This window comes from Heptranchias perlo, chromosome 32 (genome assembly GCF_035084215.1).
Source record: "Heptranchias perlo isolate sHepPer1 chromosome 32, sHepPer1.hap1, whole genome shotgun sequence".
Classification (NCBI taxonomy): Eukaryota; Metazoa; Chordata; class Chondrichthyes; order Hexanchiformes; family Hexanchidae; genus Heptranchias; species Heptranchias perlo.
Window position 1 is genome coordinate 9,691,413 of NC_090356.1, and position 19,280 is coordinate 9,710,692.

Genomic DNA, 19,280 nt, shown 5'->3' on the forward strand with positions numbered 1-19,280 from the left:
GATTAATTCATTGGTTGTGAAGAGCTTTGGGACTCCGAGAACGTGAAAGCTCTATATAAATGCAAATTTGTTCGTCGTTCTTACTTCCTCAATCTGTACAAGCCACGCAACTTCCGCCGGGGGAAAGAGTCGACAGATAGATAGTGCTTAGAGACGCTCTATCTTCTGTTGTCTTTTATTAATCTATATTATGGTTTGTGAAGGAAACAAGTAATATCTAAATTCTGCTTAACTGAAAGCCAAGGTTATCTCAAAGTCTGCACCTCTCTGGTGCTGAAGCCTTCAGCCATTTTGCTGTGGCTCTCCTGAATTCTTTATTGCAATAACTTAACCACCAAACAAATACAATTTTTCAGTGAAACTGATGACCTGGACTAGCTGATTTCTGAATATTGGCCACCCGTGATGTGGACAAGACAATTTGTCTAATTGTCACACTGGAAAATAGCTCCAAAGATTGATCTAATTGTTATTGACATGAACCACAACAATCTTGATAATTCCAGGCCTTGATTGGTTAAACAACTGGCCCTTGGAGCTGCTTTTCAGCCAATTGATCATCTTGAAAATGGATGATCGAACATGGAAAGCACTGAATGATAAGACGAGTAAAGCATTTGAACCTGATTTTTATTTTGGAGAACAGAGCTATCGAGGTTATTACCTAGTACAAAAATAAATTTAAAATGATGATACTGTGATGTGAGGAAAGACTCGGAGAAAATAGGTGAAGTGTTTAGAATTCTTTTTATTTTGGTGTAACTCTCGACATTTGAGTAGTTTTGTTGCTACAACATCAAGTTTGTTTCAGCTTTGAGGTGCATGAGCTGAAAGCTTAAATGGACAGTGAAGTGGGACAGGGATTTCCTTGACGCAACTGACAGCTTTATTTTATGGTTTTGAGTAATTTATTTAAGATTACACCGTTATGCAAGCGTATATCTGGAAATTCTAGATGTTTGAGTATGAAATACTTTTTGTCTCATGCGATTGGGCTGAACAAGAGTCAACTGTGATCTGAAATATTGATTAAATGAATCTCTATTGATGGCCACTTCTAAAGCAGCTCAAGTTCACAAAAATGACTGGCTGGCTGATGATCATTTGACCTCAAATTGACGGCCAAATGGTTGAAAACTTAAACTATTTGCTTCAAATTGTTATTTGTGGGTTCAGGCCCCACTCCAGAAACTTGAGTACATGACCCAGGCTGATACTTCAGTGCAGTACTGAGGGGGTGCTGCATAGTCGAGGGTGCAGTCTTTCAACCGAGACGTTAAACCAAGTCCCCATCTCCCCCTTCGGGTTGATGTAAGAGATCCCATGGCTCTGCTCAAAGAGCAGCTGGCTTGGCCAACATTTATCTTTGAACCGATACCACCGAAACAGATTAAATGTTGATTAATCTCATTGCTGTGCGCAAATTGGCTGCTGCGTTTCCCTAAATGACAACAGTGGCTACACTTCAAAAGTACTTCATTGGCTGTAAAGCGTTTTCTGACGTCCTGAGGTCATGAAAGGCGCTGTATAATGCAAGTTCTTTTTTTTTCTTTGAAATATGAATGATTATCTCACTTGCAACCTAAAGCTATTTCTCTTTTTTCTGGTGGTTAATGATGTTTAGAATACTTAAAAATTTTTCATGAGAATCATATGAATAGGTCTTTTACAACTGGCGTCCTTGGTTTTAGCTTTACTGTAATGAGTTTCTTTGTATGTGCACCAGGCATTATGGGAGAAAGAGATAAAGGAGGATGGTTCACCTCTACACAAGTACTACAGCAGCTGGAAGAAACTGCGAGAAAAGGAGATTGCATTGGAGATTACTGGCAAGGAACGGGTATGTTGAGATTTCTTGAGAAACTTGTCTTTTGTAGCCCTGTGTTGACAAAACTTACACTTTTTAAAAAAGTTTTATGTGTTTCAAAGCGAGATGAAGTTCAAACAGTTTTGAAAAGATTAATAACCGCTTATATAAATGATATTTAAGTCAGATAAAGTACTTTTTTTTGGATTCTAGGACAAATCTAATCTTACAAGTAAGATTTTTGTCAAATTCTTTCAAAGTGTTTTAACTTAATATTTCCCTACTTGGCCGTGCGGCATCTCCCTCACATTGCTGGTTCTTGCTCAATCCCCAGCTTTGTTGTTAGTTATTGCAACCATTCGTATTGCAGTAACTAGCTCCCGTGTCATTGTTCAGCTGCACAGTGAGTAGCTTAACGTACAGCCCACATTTCATCCCCTCTCACCTTAAACCTGAGCCATCTCAGCATCAGTTTAGACAAACTAAAGATCCCATAAAAAGGACATTCAGGTTCTGTGCCAAAATCCAAGCGCCTGATTAAATGAGAAATATTTTGAATACACAATGGGTTTCCCGTTACCAAAAGGAGCCACCAATATGCTCCATCTCTAGTGGTAGAGAATAGATATTGTGGCAGTACAACTTTCGAGTATTTACACTGGTCCTACAGACTTATAGTAAAATCATGTCAAGAGCCAAAAACAATCAATTCCTAGATTCTGAGCTCTTGTGAATTTTAACTCTTGGATGTTGGCTGTATTTGTGGACAGGATATATATGCATGGCTTTTTGCAAGGGTAAGTAAATCCCACTTCTTCCCCTTGTGGGTGTGTAATATTAAGAAGAACAATCTTCTTTTATTAAATACTTTATAAAATCTGAACCACTTTTAGGAAACAAATAGTAAAACAGCAATATAATTTTAGTATTTTTTCTGTTATTTATATTGTGTGTTTTTTTTCCAGTTTTAGTTTAAAAGGTGAGTGCAGTTGCCCTCATTAGTTTGAAGGCATTTTAAGATCCAGCAGTGCGAGTGAGTCATCAACCCATCAACAGTAGTGTTTCAGAAGTTTGTCGATTTAGCTGTCTTGTGTAACTCAGCTTGGTGAATCCTTCCAATCTACCGATGAAATCCTCAGTGTTCCTTTTTCCAACAGTGCGTTCCAAAAAGAGGTGACAATTTTAAGGAGAAAAAAATTACTACAGAAACACTGTGAATTGTGCTTCTTTTCTGTCCATCCTAGAACTTACCAAATTACTGATTTGTTTTGTGTCACATATATTTTTAAAATGTCTTGAGGTTGTCTCTGCCTGTTTAGTGCCAGGGAGAGGCAGGACTGATCAGGTTGCTTCAGGCATCAGTTTCTTCCTGTCCTTATCAGGTTTCCACTGTGGCTAAAAGTAATCTTGCCTCAAGTTATGAAGAGTCCGGTGAAAAAGCAGAGAAGCCCAAGCAGTAAATGAGTCTTAAAGGAATGTCACATTCAAAAAAAAGCCTGTGCTTATCTCTTGACGCTGATGTCTGTATGCAAATAGGAAAATGTGTTTGATGAGGTCCTGCTCTGGTGCGGTGTTTTAAGTCGCTGCACATAAAGCTGACTTTGTAGTAAATGCTTATTTTATATTTCATGCCCTTGCCTCTATTCCCCACCAGCTGGAAGACCTGAATTTCCCAGAGATCAAACGCAGGAAGTTGCACGAGAGCAAAGAGAAAGACAAGAAAGAGTTCAGGGATCTCTTTGAGTCTGACAGCGGCTCAGATGATGAAAGCTGTGGGTTTAAATCTAAAGGTATGTTTTGAAAATATTACAGTGGGGGCGGGTTGCGGGGGGAAGGGGTGAGTGAGTGATACACAAGTTTTGTAAAAAAAAAATCAGTAACTGTAATCTCAGGGATTGGAACCGTTGGCGCAGTCTGTGTATAGACTGCCACCCTGGTGTCGATGTGAAGTGGTTACAATAGGCACAAAACTCAGAAGACCACCGAGCACATTAAAGCCCTGAGAGGTGAGACCCTCCTCGTCTCTTACTGGTTGAAGCCCCCTTAAACTAATGTCAGTGATTCCCAAAACGCAGCTCTCATCCAACCTTCGTGTAAACCCGGTACGTTCATTAAGGCCAGTGAGCAGGAAGACACACTGACAACCCAATATAAAAGGAGGTAAAAGAATGCCGGATGTGTCCAGTCAAGTTTTATTTAGACAGCGCAGCTGCTAAAGAGGATGAATAATCTCACAGGTGGATGACCAGCAAGAGCAAGAAACTATCAAGAACTGCAATACCTATATTAACATTTTAGAAATGCTGGGAGGTTAAAAATATTACTTTAAAAAATTTTTTCAAAAAGACAAGGATATAACTTCTTGGCTGTGTTTCTCATTTCCCAATTTAACATAAATTAAGCATGGCGATCATTAATCCTATAGTGGGGATATTCTGTCTAGCAAGTTATTTTAAAACCGCAGACATTCATCATACAAAGGGCATTTAAGCTAGCGGCTACTATAAACACCACTGATGTTGCTCTCAACTTCCTGCTTGGCCTCACCGCTCCCCTTATGAACAGTTTTGGGATGCTACTCGTCAGCTATGGATAACCGAAAGCATCGGCTGCTGCTTTGCTATTGGAGAGACTATAATCCTGTTGGCCTATTCATCAGACTGTATGGGGTAAAAAGATAACAGCAAAATAACTAATGGTTTCTCAGAGAGACCAGGTGGTAGGGTGGGTTGGACAAACTGCTTTTACCTCCTAAGACTTGCCCATTAAGTAAAATGAGTTTGGGTAGACTCAATCCATTTCCTCTTGGGTGTGGGCCTCGGCACAAAACTGCCATTAATTTGGCACTAAAATTGGCACTTTCATTCACTCCACGGGAATGGTTGGTGTGGGAGTTGGGAATGTCGCACTAGAATATTTAGGATGCTTTTCTAAGGCTGGGATAATGCGTGTTGAAGCAAAGTAGAGGGAGCTTTGTATCAAACTCTTGCTATTCTTGATCTGGGAATGTTTTATGTGGACACTGAATGTGAAAATTGTTCTGTTCTCTAGCTCCGGCATCCGCAAGCATAATAATTCACCTGACTTTTGCAAGTAAAATGGGCAAAACAATGATTTTCTTCCCAATTAAAAGTTGGCTGTTAAAAATTAAAGTGATGGTATAATGCCTTTTAATTTGAATCCCTACCCCACCCCAGTCATAAACACTTAAGCTGCAACCTTATTTGGAAGTAGTCTTAAAGAGTGTTTTGGTTGCATAGGAAAATTTGATCCCATTTTTAAAACCAAAACACATGTACTCATGCTTTGATTTCAAATTATAGGCAAGGTGAAAGATTGGCATCTCAGTACTGGCACCTCAGAAATGGGAATAACCAGGCTGAGAAGAATTTGTAAAGATGTGGTGGAGAGTAAGGATACTGCAGGGGGCACACTGTCTCCCTAGTATCTGACTGAAACAGAAAATCATATTGCAGTCTTGTACACTGATAGCCTGGTTCAGCCCCATGTGTACTCCATACAAAGTATAATCTTGCCCACTGCTAAACTGGGTGAATCACTTTGACACAGAAATAGGAAGATTTCTTGTCTGGTTGAAGTCTAGTTTGAGTAATGAGACTCCTGGCATATACCAATGGCCATCTGAGAATACTTTATAATATATAGGCCATCCAAACTATTCTGGACTTCTACATGTATCAACTGAAAAATGGCCTTGTGGGTTATGGCCTAGTTAGGCTCTTTGACACCTTGTCCACAGCTTTATTGTTGTCCTCAGCTAAATTACTCTTTTTACCACCCAGCAAATGGAACTCCTTTGGGTTTCATCCTTTCATTTCCCAGTTTATAAAAGGGGCTGGACATGTTGACAACAGTACACGCAAAACCTTCCGAGAAAAGAAGAAAGATCTTAATCTCCCGTTGAACAAAGTAATGTAGCCTTTAGTCGAGTCTTTGGGCTTCATAGCCTTGAAGTTTTTGTAAAGCCAAATACTGATGCTCGTACTGCTTTCAGACAAGATTTCTTGAGGACTTGATGGAGAGGATTGCTTTGTCCACCCTTCACATCCTAAATATTTGCCTATTATAGTTTCAGAATTTCACTTGATGCAGAAAGTCATCGAGGATGAAATTGGTCTTTTTCGGCAGCGCAGAACGGCCAATTGCGAATCGACAGCCAGATTTTCTTATCCATTTGAAGCCAATTTCAACCCCGTTGTTTTCTACCCAATATCTCCAGAATTTGGTAGAAGGATGATGTTCTATAATAAGGACATCAAATGGACCTCTTGAACTTCTAGTTGAGAAAGGCAAAAGATCCCTACAAGTGGAAATTGTAATTTGAATACTGTAGGGACCAATTGCTGGGTTCCTAAATTTCAGTGGCTAATGTATTCGCTAATGCAGAGTATTACTTTCTGTTATAAAGCCTGTCCCCATCAAAGCACATTGCGCCACTGCAGCCGCTTTGTGGGATAAATTGCATTGGATTGTCCTGCAAGCCAGGACATTGCCCAAGTAGTTATGAGGTGTAATCCATGCTAGGTAATGCAGACTCTTCCGTGCTTCCAAGAAATTTTGCCCTTATTGCCTCTCAAGTGAATCTTCCTGGCTCCTGGGATGCCCTGTGGTATAAGTTAGTTAACTTTGGTCCTTGTGTGTAATACATAAAGAAGATCGGTAATCCCCCATACATTCAATCTCCAAATTTGGGAATGAAGGCGCAGTTGCTGAGACACTGCTCCTTTAAGAGATTGGAGGCGTGCTCATCACGTGAGCCTCCCACCCCCCCTTTTTGTATATGTGACTTTGTCCCAGAAGTGTGCCTCAATTCTTGTACCTAAAAAAAAATACGAGTAAAGGCAAACCATTCACCCCTTTGACACATACGCTGCTCATTAACGAGCTGTCCAGCATTGCGATTCGGGCGAGGCTTTGCTTGCAATTTAAGTTTTGTTTGACATTATGATTTAAAAATCTGATATTTATAATATATATTGACGAAAGAAAATTGTTGCCAAAGAGGTTCGGATTGTCGTGGAGGATTTTTGATTGTGTTGGATTGTGTCTATAAAAGGGTTAAGCCGGCCGTGCTATTAAGTGCCTGCTGCACTCTCCAGTCAATTGCTCAGTGTTCAAGAGCCACGCTGATTACAAGCTGGTAGAAAAAACAAGTCTGCACAGGTGAGCAAAGCTCTCGTTGTCTGACGATCATCGGACATGGTGCTCAGCTCACCGGCCCTGGCTGCATTCACTGAATTATATGCGGCACACACCGTGAATTTATGCGGGCACTGTTGCTGCTTCTGTCTGTGGCCTCCACGCAGATCAGTTCACTAGCACCAAGAGGTCTGGTGAGCATGAGAGTTTGTCCTCTTGTTGCCATAGTAAGCTAGGTGTCCTTAGCAACGGGAGTTGGAGGAGATTAGCACAGCAGCAATTTGGCCTGGGGAATTTAGTTGAAGTGATTTTTTTTTGGGTCCTGATGTTTCAACTAGTGTTTGTATATATTTTACCAATCCACTTACCAATTCAAGTTTTTGAAATGGAGATTAGCTTAATGATGCAGATGTTGGCTGTGCTGTTTATATACGTGATATGACAAGTACTGGTAATCAACGATGGATTCTTTAGAGAATGGTTGCTGCCGTGGGTAATGACAATACACTGTTCCAATTAGGATAGGTACAAAGGGGTTCAGGTCATATCATTTGGCCCCACAGATTAGATCTCAGCCCCAATGGGGACCTCCCTGGTGTCTTGTTTCAAATGTGTGCAGTTTCAATAGTAATTGGAGCTTTTGGTTAGGGAAGCCACAGGCAGTTGGGCTGTGTCATCTCTTGATGTTGGCCACACTCAAATAAGGCAGTTAAGGATTGTGACACCTTTACTGCAGGCTCAACAAGAATTAATCTCCAATTAATTTCTGAGATGTGTCCGGTATAATTAATTAAAGGGGAAGGTAAATCTAAAAGAGTACTTTTTATTCGACCTACTCTTTATACTGAACAAAAGCTGTAACGCCAAAAATGCTGATTTTTTTTCCTTACATGCGTCAGTGTTTTTTTAAACCGCAAGGAACCGCACCAAGTCGGATCTCCCTCCTTACAAAGCTGCTGCATGACATCGCAAGTAAGGTGTGTCTCCAGAGGAGCTCCTTTGAAAACAATGGGGGCCGTGACTTCAGACACCCTAGAGCCAAACCAGAACCATGGCAGCCTGAGGGACCATGCAACAACCGTGTCACAATGTGTTGACTTTTTTTTGGATTTTCCCTGTGCCATAAGGACATAATTCACATGGACTGTGATCAGCAACAATAATCCGGTTCAAAATTATATGAAACCCAACAAATTTTTAAAAAGTGGATTGAGTTACGAGCCAGTGAACTAACATGTGTGGGATGTGGGCGTCGCTGGCAAGGCCGGCATTTATTGCCCATCCCTAATTGCCCTTGAGAAGGTGGTGGTGAGCTGCCGCCTTAAACCACTGCAGTCCGTGTGGTGAAGGTTCTCCCACCTGTGCCATGTGATAACCTTTCACCCCTTAATTAAATTACAGCACAAATTATGAAGCTTTTTTTTAACGAGTAGAATCAATCTGGCGGCCAAATTCAGGATTTTAAGGCTGCATTTACTCTACAGGTTTAACATTGGGTGCGACGGTTTTGGCTTCTCGGTAATCCTTTGCAAACTCTACTGAGTCTCACTCCAGTGTCAGCTTGAGCCAGGAGTCCAGATTCAGGCTGCATTTACACTACATTGTCAGCTGTGGCTCAATTGGTAGCACTCTCACCTCAGGGTCAGAAGGTTGTGGGTTCAAGTCCCACTCCAGAAACTTGAGCACAAAAATATAGGGACTCATGCAGCACTGCACTTTCTCTCAGATGAGATGTTAAACCAAGGCCCCCTCAGGTGGACGTAAAAGATCCTATGGCTCTATTTTGAAGATTAGTAGGGGGGTTCTCCCCGGTGTTCTTGCCAGTATTTAAAAATCAACCAACACCTAAAAACGGATTAGCTGGTCATTATCTCATTGCTGTTTGTGGGAGCTTGCTGTATGCTAATTGGCTGCCATGTTTCCCTACATTACAACAGTGACTGCATTTCAAAAGTATTTAATTGGCTGTAACGCTCTTCGGGACATCCTGGGGTTGTGAAAGGGGCTATATAAATGCAAGTTCTTTCTTTCTTTATAAGTAGCAAAACTGCTCTGCACCAATGCTACGTTTTTAGTGTCAGTGCGGCCTAAGTGACTTGTTAAGTGACTTTTTGTACAAAAGCACTGAAAGCTGAAGAAAGAAAATGCCTTATGTAGTGTACAGGGGTAAAGAAAGATAAGAGCGGGGTTTGTAGCAATGGAAACAAGTTTTTGAAAAGGGGATTAAGAGGATTAACTCCATTTTATGGCTATTTGCATGATGATTGATTCATTAGGTTAATCCTGGGACTAGTTACAAAAAGACTTGGCTGTGTGTGTGTATTAAATACATGGCTCCCTGAAATCCTTTATCTAGTTTTTAAAAATGACATTAAATGGTTGTATTGTGAAATGAAATTGGTTAACTGATCAGTTTTGGATTTTGCTGGTAATGGATTTGACATTGTCATCGAAAGCAGTGGTGTGTTTTCTCAAAGGGTGCAGGATTATTTTCTGGGAGTTGATTTTTTTTTAAATCATCTTCAGAGCTCCGTTCTTGGGTGCTAATCTTTAATCATATTTTCATACAATATTTCTCAGTATTGCCTCAATTTTGAGGATTTTTGAAATTCTTGCTGCCCTTATTTGTTGAGATGCAGATTAAATTAGGAGGAAGCTAAGAAAAAAAAATACTTTTGTTATGTTAGCTTTAGCAACTGTTACAAACCAAATTGACAAAATAGCATAAATAAACACAGAAAATGCTGGAAAAGCTCAGCAAGTGAGGCAGCATCTGTGGGGAAAGAGACAGAGTTAACGTGTCAGGTCGAAGATCTTTCGTCAGAACTGGAAGATGTTTAAAGAGTTAAAGTTTTTAAGCAAATACAGAGCCAGGGAAAAGGGGGTGGGGGGAGAGACTCTCTTTCCCCCCCCCCCCCCCCCTTTCCCTGACTCTGTACTGTCTCAAAAACTTTAACTCTTTAAACATCTTCCAGTTCTGACGAAAGGTCTTCGACCTGAAACTCTGTCTCTTTCCCCACAGATGCTGCCTGACTTGCTGAGCTTCTCCAGCATTTTCTGTGTTTATTTCAGATTTCCAGCATCCGCAGTATTTTGCTTTTGACAAAGTAGCATTATTTTCTCAGCTGCAAATTATAATTTCTAGTGAGTCAGTGCGCTGAAACTTGATAAAACCGTTCAAAGTCAGTGTCCCCAGATGTGGTGCATTAAGGTTTCATATTAGGAAACAGAAGGGGAAATTTGGGTTTCTGCAAGTATAGCACGTGTAAATTTGTTGCATGGAGGTCAGCGTAGAAAGCTATTGTGCCGTTAAAGATTTTAACCCTTTGGGAGCCTCTGTTCAGGCAGGTCAAGTACAGGCCACAGGCCTCGATCAATACGTGTGCCTCTACCATCTGTTATTGATTTTTGTTAAGAGCTTGTTAACACGTACAGGCACTCTCCGTCCATGCTTGCTAAGCTTCGGAGTCGGTTTCTACCTCATAGCAAGTCTTAGTCTTTGTAGACTGGGATCCCTGTGGGCCTTATAATTCGAAGCAGTTGCCTTGGTATGATCTTCCTGCCCTAAACCCTGTTCCTGCTGCACTCTGTTTAATGGGTTTGTTTCCATGTCTCTCTGATACATAATGCTTTCAGACTCAGCAACCATTGAGCTCCTGCAGGTGGTTAGGTGATCAAATAGTTGTCATAGTTACCGTAAAGAGAAATGTTTTTCTCTCTCTCTCTCTCCGTTTACCAATTACTCATCCATCCTGTTTGAAGCTGTGTTGGGGCAGATGCAGCTAATCACCTCAGTCCAGACCCCTCGCTAATTGGCAGCAGCATTACGCCTCTGAGCAGTTCCAGTGATGCTCTGAAAACAATTAGACCTGTGTTCTTCAGATAGTCGACACTGCTGTATGTGTCTGGGGTAATAACAATGAAGAGAGCTCGGAAATTCATTTAAAATCATGTGTTTTACTGATTTATAATTCCAGCTTTAAAAAAAAGTTATTAAAAACTATTCTCACGTGATTCAAGTAATTGCATTAATATTTTAAACGGCATTAATCTGTTGGTTATTGCTGTAACTTTGAAAAATATTGGTAATGCCCCCTCTCTCTTCCCTCTTTTTTTAAAACAAAACCATATTATCTCTATTAGAATAATTGATGCCTATTTGACCTTTAATCCTAATTAGATTGGTAAAGGTTCTGAAACACTGCAAGTAATGGCTGGCTGGAGTGAATTGCAGATGTGTGTGTGATTCCATGTTAGTTTTGTCCCACTCGTGAGCATCAGAAGTTTGAGGCTAATTGGAAGCCCAGTACACATTTGTTCATCTCTGACAATACATTGTTACGTAGGATATTTACAAAGGAATTTTCCTCCCCCCTTCTCTCCGAACCCCCTCCCCAATACATTTTAATTGGTGAATAAAGACCAGTGGGCTGTAAGATTGATATCTGACTGAAAAACCCAAATTACAAAAACGGAGTCCATGTTGTGAAATACGAACGTAAAACAGACAAGGGCGTACTCTTTAGAAAATCCAGAGGTATAACACGTGGAGGATAATGGATACCTCTGAGTGAATGGCACGGCAGTAATTAAATCAAAAGGTTCACATGACCTCCCAGATCACAACAGCAAAGCTTGGGCAGTTTATTCTGGCTGCACCCCTTGAGATTGGGCTGCAGCTTTACGAAATTGCTTGGAAGTATCCGTTATAGTTTAAAACATATAAGCCAGGAGAATTAGGTGTTTTTATTTTAATTGGCTTTCTTGCTGCAGTGGTCCAGTCCGTTTGTATGATTCTGGAGGCTTTCCAGTACGTTTCGAAGGTGAAAGTAGTGCAGCTGGCGTGTGGCTTGACAATGTATTAGATTGTGCACTGGGACCTGCTGCATCTTATTTATAACATTTGAAAGAAAATTCAGCCTCCTGTGCGTGTATGCACATCTGTTAATACATTACAGGTCTTGCGTCTGTGCACACTTCCTGCCAACCCAAATATTCCTATGTCCACATTTAAAGTGGGAATTGCCGATGTAAACATGTCATGCTGCAATTGCACCCTCCTCTTCCCCACCACAGGGGCGCTGCAGTGCCTCAGTTTTACATTTCCTGTACTGCAGAGAAACTCTTGCGTTCCAATCAACTCCTCTTCTCTGCTTCCCAAATATGCTGTACACATTTTGCTTTTTTACAATAAATAATATGAATGCAAAGTATTATATCAAAATAATGACAGACTATGTGACTTTGAAATGGTGACTGATTTACATCATATCATAACCTTTCATAATCTTGAAACCTTCTATCAGGTCGCTTCTCAACCTTCTCGGCTCCAGTGATAAATAGCCCTAATATCTCAAGTCTTTCCCCATAACTGTAATCATTCATCCCCGGTAATGTCCTAGTGAATTTTCGCTGCACCTTTTCCATTGGTTTTTATATCCTTCCTATAATGGGACGCCCAAAACTGTACACAATACTCCAACTGTAGCCTAACTTAAGGTTTTGTACAAATTCAATGTTACTTCCTTGTTTTTGTATTCTATGCTCTAGATACAAAACTAGGGATCCCGTTTGCCTTCTTTATGGCCTTATCTACTTACACTGCCACTTTTTAATGGCCTGTACACCAAGGTCTCTGCTCTTCTACTCCTATTAAAATTTTACCATTTAAAGTGTTTCTTTTTCCTACTTCCAAAATATATTCTCTACATTGAATTGCACCTATCTACCAATCCTGCTAGTCTATCTGTCCTCCCGCAGACTTCTATAGTCCTTGTCACAGTTTACAGTGTCCTCCAATTTGGTGCCATCAGCATACTGCAATATGAAGTATTGAAGAATGCCACCTTTCAGAAAACGTGTCTTTCTGCTGTGAACAGGGAGCTAAAAATGATACATGGGAACATTATTCCATACAGCAAGCTGTTAATTAAAACAGGAAGATTTGTGGAGAGGCGAGTATGATGGATTAAAGGCAAAGCAGATATCTCCAAGGGACACGAGAATCATTTCCAAGGCTAGACAAAGCCATTCAACAGGGATGTAAAGAGTTGCATAAGGGTCGGGAATATACAATTAGCGATTGAGGAATCGAGGAGGGCAGGAGAATCAGGATTAGAAGAAAACTGCAGTAGATGAGAGTATGTGAGCTGCTCCCTCGAGTCCTGGGCTGGACCTGCTGTTGCTGCTCAGACTCTCACTGCAGGCTTTGAAGCACTTTTGAGGAGGAAGGCACCATAGATGGGGCCGGAGAACCCAAAGTAGACCTACTTGGGTGCCAGAGGGAGGGGCAAATTGAGCACGAGGTTGAGCTGGAAGAGAGCTAGCCAGACTGGGGAGGAACTAGCTGAGCAGCAAATAGCGAAGCAGAGAGCACAGGCTGGCTGAGTTCCCACTGCTCTGCAGCAGAAGGACTTGTTGCCAGCCACCCAGAGCAGCTTGTGGCTGGAGAGGACTCAGCAGTTGGGTCTTCGCTCTTAGTTTTTCTCCACGTCTTAACTGTGCATAGACTATCAGAGAGAGAGAGCGAGATGGAGCCCATCTGCCAAGCTTCCCAGCTCACAGCTTGCCCTGTTGGCTGCTCCTTCGATGCAGTGCCAGCGTCATGCGGAGAGATACCTGCTGATCTCGAGTGGGAAAGAGCCCCCTAATCGAGAGTAACAGTACAGGCACTCTAAAACCACAACAGCAACAACTTGCATTTATATAGCACCTTTTAACATAGAATAAAGTCTCAAGGCACTTCACAGGAGCGTTATCAGATGCTGAGTCGCATGAGATATTAGGACAGGTGGCCAAAAACTTGGTCAAAGAGGTAGGTTTTAAGGAGCGTCTTAAAGATGGAGAGAGAGATAGAGTGATAACTTCAATTAGAATTTTACAGTGGAAATAGGTGTGGGGTGGAGAGGGAACAGTGTTTATCTCACGTTTGCCAACCCTAACACATTGAGCCAGCATTGTTTTTTTAAAATATTTTCCACGCACTTGCAGTAAGATTGAATTACAATTTCTAAAGAAACTTAATCCTTTTTAAACTAAATTTATTTTTTTAAACAGAAAACGCTGCAAAGACACAGCAGGTCAGTCGGCGTCTGTACAGAGAACAAGACAGGTTAACGTTTTGGACAGCCTTGTTCATTAGAACAGATTATCAGTGATTTGAAAGAAGATGTTGTCCAAAGTGTCTCTATCTCTGGATCCTAGCTAACCTGCAGTATTTTCTGTTCTTAAGATGAATCAGTTAGTTTAACTGAACTTCCTGCTCATTTTCAAGGATGGAATGCACATTAGTGGGGGAGTTTTAAAGTAAGACATAAACCGAACTAAAAAGATGCATTCATTTATTCCCAGACTTATTTACAAAATGATTTTAGTTTAGGTAAAACTTACATAAAATTCCTCAAATCCTGAAAGGGAAGAAATAATCAATTATTTATCAAGTACATTGGCCATTACTCATCTTAAGGTGAGGTGAGGATAGATATCTCTGTAATGGGTAAGAGAGACGGGGAAAGAGCGTTACATTGCTACAAATGACGTCAAGTTGCTGCAAAGAGGGGAAGGAGGGACACTAATACCGAGCTATCTGCTTCACCAGGCCTGGCGATGCCTGTGTGTTACACCTCAGCCTTGCCCACATCCAAGTGATTTGGTGCAGTGCAGTAAGTCCCCAGAGTAGTGCAGTTTTGCATAAAAAGTCACAGAGGCGATGAAAATGCTGGTTTCTGAACAATAATAAATCACTTGCCCTACCCATGCATGATGGACTCACACAGCTGACCTCATTTCACAACCACTCGTAAATAAGGGACAACCCTAACTGCTTTATACTATGTAAAATAACAAGTCTGTTTGCCACGAGTTGAGGGACTGTCTTGTGATTCAGATGCCACTCATATAGCAAGCTTGCACTTGCAATTTTAAGTCCTCTGAACCACAGGTTTGTTGGGAACGGAGTGCCAGTGACTTTATTTTATAACTTTCTGCTGGAGCACAGAGCATTTTAGCAGCGTGAGCTGGTGGGGGGAGGTTTGAATGTCCATTCCACTAGTTTCCCAGTCCTGAACATAGTGCTGTGGGAACCTGTTGAGTTGACTGTAGGCTGTTCCTTGTAGAGGGAGAGAATGTTGGACGGGGACTCATGATTAGCCACAGGACATGCATGACCCTGGAAGGATGAGTAAAATGCCAGTCTTGTTCTGTTGGCAGCACATCTCTCCCCTGAATCAGATGGTTGAGGGTTCGAGCCCCAATCCAGGACTTGAGCACATGATCTAGTCTGACACATCAGTGCAATATTGAGGGAGCGCTATTTGTTGGAGGTGCAGTCCCTGAAATGCCTCATGCAGTCATTCGGTACACTTTAAAAAAAAAAATTCATTCAGCACTGGGATTTTTTTCTTTGTTTTCATCAATTTAATTTCTGCCAGGAGCTCCCCGAGTTTATTTCTTAAATATCTTTTTGTACTTTTAAATAGAAATGATGACCGTGATTCTCCATTGTGTGGGAGAATAAAAGAATCTTGTTTTCAAATCGTCTTTTCCACATTTCCCCCACTGAAAATACCTCAATCCCTGGTTCATAAAAGTTTCCCTGAGAGATCTAAATTGGATTCCGTTCATCATCTTCCACAAAATCAAATATTGGAGACGCCAGTTCATTTTTCATAATGAAATTGGGGAACAATAAAGTTCAAGCAAATTCTGACAGCGCATAACCATCGGAGAATAGAGTATGTATTTTTTATTAGCGCACTGAGGTGCCACATGCAGTTAAAATTGAAATATTGCTGGGATACTTACTCTCTGATTTTTGTTTTCCCCCCCTGGTGTCGGTTTATAAATCCCTTTTGAATATTTAACTCCTTAATCCTGGGCATTGTTATCACCAAGGGTCGGTACCGATATAACAATTACACAGTGTCCGTGGGGTAATGTCATCTGACGAGGGTGAATATGTAAATAATGACAGATTGACATGAGAGTCAATCTAATGAGAGGAGAATATGAAATTTATGGGATTAATAGGATTGAGCATTGATATATTACAGTGCTTCATGATTACTAAATCATCACAGAGAATTGAAAATAATGCTTTCTAGTTCAACTCCTTATCCAGGTGTTTCAGGATTACGTTTTAAGTAGTAATGCAGTGAAGTGATAAAGAAAATGCATTAAAACTAGCATTGTTTAAAATATGTATACATTTACAAATTCTCAGAAGTGCAGAAATGCCACTGTCGAAAGTGTGTGTCCTTTCGAGTTGGATCTCATCCATACTCTTTCAAATTCACATTGGTCCTCCCCTTCTGGCGTGTTACTTCACTATTGAATTCAGCATTGCCCAATGGGGGAGAAATTAAGTTATATTCCATTGTTCATTTAATCTGACTTATTTCTTGTATATAAATTCAATTTTTTTTTCTTTGCGCAGTTGAGCTTAAATTGTCTGAAATTCTTGGTCCAAATAATGGCTTTCAAGAAATACAGGCTTTTTTTTATATATATAATATATATACACCCCAAAACTCCCACATTTAATGCAATATTACCAATTTTGTGTTGTGCTTTCCCACCCACACTCTCTCAACATGTTGGTCCCTCTTCCAGAGCGTAAAACATGGTAATAGCCTGGGCATGGTGATCTGTGTGGACCATTCAACTCTTCAAAAACTTCAAGGGAATTCATATTTCATAAGGTTTACAAACAAAATCTGGAACAAGCAAGATACCTTTTTTTTTAAACTGCAGTGAAAGCAGCCCTGTCACCTGAGTGCCCACAGCCACGAACTTGTGTGGAAGATTGGGGAGGCACAGGACTGAGGTGCACTGCATGTGTGCACACTGAGCGACAGCAGCACGCATAGTCCACATGTGTACACTGAGTGACAGCAGCATGTGTACTGCACATGTGTATACTGAGCAATAGCAGCATGCATATTCTACATGTGCACACTGAGTGACAGCAGCACACTTACTGCACATGTGCACACTGAGTGACAGCAGCACACTTACTGCACATGTGCACACTGAGTGACAGCAGCACACTTACTGCACATGTGCACACTGAGTGACAGCAGCACACTTACTGCACATGTGCACACTGAGTGACAGCAGTACGTGTACTGCACATGTGCACACTGAGTGACAGCCGTACGTGTACTGCACATGTGCACACTGAGTGACAGCCGTACGTGTACTGCACATGTGCACACTGAGTGACAGCCGTACGTGTACTGCACATGTGCACACTGAGTGACAGCCGCACGTGTACGGCACATGTGCACACTGAGTGACAGCAGCACGTGTACGTTAAAGTTAATGATCCTGCATTTCCGGATTCTCCAGTGACAGGAGCGCGAGAAATTTGAATGTTAATTTAACAGCAAACATGGATAAAGCGGGCTGTTGATCGTCAAGTTTGGACAACAGGCCCACCCTGAGAGAGGCAAAGACAATGATCTCAAATTGGGATTCTATTGCTTCCTCTAGTCCCCCTAATTCATGGCAAGGTGACATTGTCACTAAAAGCATTGTTATCCATAACTACCCATGTCAGGTCTCAGACTGTTTTTCAGTGACACCAGTATGCAGACCCAAATGACATTGTCGGCACCTGTGTCACTATCTCAGGGATAAAAGAGTGATAGAACACGTATGCAGAGTTCTGCTCTGTTTCCTGAGGCAATTTGCTGATGGGACAGTCAGCACACAAAAATATTAGCGTCAAGGTTATTTACATTGATTTGTGACCTCAGTAAGTTAATGACAGAATGCGGCCCTTCGGCCCATCTTGCCTGTGCTGGCACTCTCAAAGAGCTATTGACTCGGCCCCATTTCCATTCTCTTTTTTTTTCCAAATATTTATCCGTGTCGCTTTTAAAAGCCGTTACAGATTCTGCTTCCACCGCTGTTTCTGGTAGATGATTGCATATCTTAACGACCTCCTCCTGCGTAGCAGAATTTCTCCTAACATCAAAACCCGTCAAAAGTATATATTTTTTATAAATAGCAGGGGTGGAATAAAGTCTGTACTGCATTAAAATTAACATCACGTCGAAAGGAAAAGTGATATTAGAAAAATGATCATCTATTTTTGTGACCGCCACTCATGCGTCTGGGTTTTATTTTGTGTGTTGGTGAGTTTAAGTTCTTGGCCTCAGCAGTCCCACTTTACACCAAGGAGCCTGGAAGGAGTTAAATTGCATTATAATCCGATTTTCACCTTGTAAGTTAAATCGAGCTCTTCGGATTTGAAACCTCAGTTTGCCCTGGGGATTGCAATTAGAAGAGGCCTAATGTCTTTAGTTTAATTAAATTACACTGAACAAACCTAGTGATGTGGCTTTTGGTAACAACAGTAGGAAATACGATTACTGTGGTTTGTCCCTTCATTTCTCACCCTGTATCTGCGGATTGACTGATTGAGAGAATTTGATATTTACACGGTAAAAGATCCAGTATCCTTTTTATATTTGTCCTTCCTAGGCTTTCTATATAAATGGAGTCCAGTCAGATATTTGCTGCATGTCCTGTGTCATTACTGGTGTAATGAAAGTAGTCGTATTTGTAGCAAAATTATATGGTTTTTATTCTGTGTCCGAGGGGAAGAGAATATAGGTGAAAATTCTAATATTGTGAATTGGTCACCTTTATCTGCAGCGCTTGGAGCAGGTGCCAGCTGTGGCTCAGTGGGTAGCACTCTCGCCTCTGAGTCAGTAGGTTGTGGGTTCAGGTCCCACTCCAGGGACTTGAGCAAGAAATCTAGGCTGTCGCTCCAGGGCCAGTCCGGAGGGAGTGCTGCCCAGTCGCACAAGATGTTAAACCAAGGCCCTGTCTGCGCTCTCAGGTGGACGTAAAATATCGCATGGCACTATTTTGAAGAAGAGCAGGGGGAGTTCTCCTCCATGTCCTAGCCAATATTTATCCCTCAACCAACACCTATAACAGATGATCTGGCCATTATCACATTGATGTTTGTGGGATCTTGCTGTGCACAAATTGGCTGCCGCGTTTCCTACGTTACAACAGTGACTACACTTCAAAAGTATTTCATTGGCTGTAATGCACTTTGAGGCGTCCTGAGGTCGTGAAAGGCACTATATAAATGCAGGCCCTTCTTTGAATGTCATCTGGATTTGTAAGCAGTAGTGTGCAAGAGAAGTCTGTTTGGGGGGAGGGTGGGTTGGGAATAGTACCTTAACACAAAGAACAGATAATACCGTAACACAGAGCGGGAGGAGCAGAGTGGCAGGTGTTTATTGTTTTATCTTGCTTTTCATGACTGGGGAGCACTCGATAACCAACATTGGGA

General features: G+C 41.3%; 1 protein-coding gene across 1 annotated transcript in view; it reads left to right on the forward strand.

Annotated features, from left to right (window-relative positions):
- noc2l (NOC2-like nucleolar associated transcriptional repressor) overlaps nt 1–19,280 on the forward strand; it is a 148,774-nt gene that overhangs the window by 122,208 nt on the left and 7,286 nt on the right. The window contains exons 16-17 of the mRNA XM_067970310.1: nt 1,727–1,840; nt 3,462–3,597. Of these exons, the coding sequence (XP_067826411.1) occupies nt 1,727–1,840; nt 3,462–3,597 (250 nt within the window). The remainder of the gene's footprint in view (nt 1–1,726; nt 1,841–3,461; nt 3,598–19,280) is intronic.